Below are 1780 nucleotides of genomic sequence, written 5' to 3' on the forward strand. Positions count from 1 at the left end.
ACCTGGTACTCCTTGTTCTCCCTGAGTAATAAAATGGCTCTGTGTCAGTTACGTGTTGTGTGTATATTGCATGTTTTCTCAAGGTCATACAATATACTTTGGTTATGATGCTCTGAAATTTTATAACCGAGGATGACTGAAAAGTCTGGAGAGTTTGTGAAGGGATGTTGAACACAGAGAAGCCACAAAAAGGATTCCTAATTCTTAACTTCAGTTTTCTGGTACCTGTTTGTTTTAATTGCCTTTTAATAGTTGATGTTGATTTTTCAAAATTACACAAATAAAACTGTCTGAAGTAATGGCAATTTTGCAAGCCTGGACTTAATGAATAGCTGACTTACATTGCCTAAAATCCAGTATAAAATTAGTAAGAATAAGCCATCAAACAGATTCTGATGCAATTTTATGTTAACTACTGTTTTATTTTGAAGCAAACTGCCTTGTTTGGCAGTGGAACATAGTGGAACATCATGGAAAATCAGTAAATCATGAAAAAGTAAATCAATCCCTTCTTTAACTAGAATACTTTCAGATTCATATTTACCTTGGCTCCTGATGATCCCGGTTTCCCCTGTATTCCAGGTTCGCCTTTATCACCCTATATAACAGTATAAGAGTGTGGTTGATACACTGGTATGTTTTGTCACATGTAGTATGACTAGCAAACATAAACAGACACTGTTGGGAAGTTGGCTCTTAAAAACAGGCACAGGTACTGACTGCTAGAGGCTAAAGTTCTGTTCCCTTAGAGGAAACCTGAAGTTTCAACTTTCTCTCAGGAAAGATGAGATACTGATGACAAAATTTGATCTGCCAGCCTCTGCTCACCTGTCCCCTCCCTAACTGTCAATTTCCCTTCCCCAGTCATACCATGTTCATGTGTACTGACTTCACATTTCCACCATCCTACTTAATAAAATCCTGAGAATCACTGGACCTGTCTAAGCCAAAATATTTATTTATGTTTGGTTTTTTACTGCAGCCTATGGAATTAGGCATATTTCAGCACAAGGATTTTCATTAAAATCTAAGAATTATTGATTACTTCATGATGCTCTTCTGTAAGAATGAGCTTATTAAGAATGATTCTGTAAGAATCAGCTTATATTCTGAATGAGAGATAAATATACAAAACAAAAGCATTTTTCACAAATGAAAATAAAGCTAATTAATTTTTAGTCATTTCATAGGTATTCAATCTTCTTGATGATAGCAAACATTGATCACTTTTTAAAAGTGTTACCTTCAGTATACAATTTTAAAATAAATACATATATACTTTTGGATATAAAATAATGTATGGGTGGAAATGGAGCTAAATATAAGTCCAAAGTCCGGGAAATGGACTCTATATTCCTAAATATTCTCTAGGACATACAACTAATTTTGGATTAAATTTAAAGGTTACACTAACAGATCTGGATTTATAGTATCTATTTTAGTTTCTGAGAGCATGGGTCTAATTAATTCTTGCTGTAGCTGCAGTGCAATCAATAAAGTTACGTATGAAATAAATTTGGCTCCTCAGTTGGAAAAAGCAGCACGTAACACCATTTAACACAATTAAAATATAAATAAATGTAACATGGGCAGAAAGCTCTGATGCGTGCTGAGAATTATCTGGCTTCCAGCATTGCAGAACATTTTCCAGGACTGCGAAGCTGAAACAAAGTCTCATGACCATTTCTGCAATTGTTACAAACCTCTTGGGATGACAGGCACTGTTTACTGTGCTATATTAAGCTCTCTTGAGACTGAACTATCATATAAGGTAATGTAG

At 34.7% G+C, this 1780-nt stretch overlaps 1 protein-coding gene across 1 annotated transcript in view; it reads right to left on the reverse strand.

Moving 5' to 3' along the window:
* Positions 1-1780, reverse strand: part of LOC104522510 (collagen alpha-1(XXI) chain-like) — a gene marked incomplete at its 5' end in the record, with an annotated part of 50377 nt that overhangs the window by 13740 nt on the left and 34857 nt on the right. Inside the window, one exon of the mRNA XM_010164830.2 lies at positions 545-598. Within this exon, the coding sequence (XP_010163132.1) occupies positions 545-598 (54 nt within the window). The remainder of the gene's footprint in view (positions 1-544; positions 599-1780) is intronic.

This window comes from Antrostomus carolinensis, unplaced genomic scaffold (genome assembly GCF_000700745.2).
Source record: "Antrostomus carolinensis isolate BGI_N321 unplaced genomic scaffold, ASM70074v2 scaffold1183, whole genome shotgun sequence".
NCBI lineage: Eukaryota > Metazoa > Chordata > Aves > Caprimulgiformes > Caprimulgidae > Antrostomus > Antrostomus carolinensis.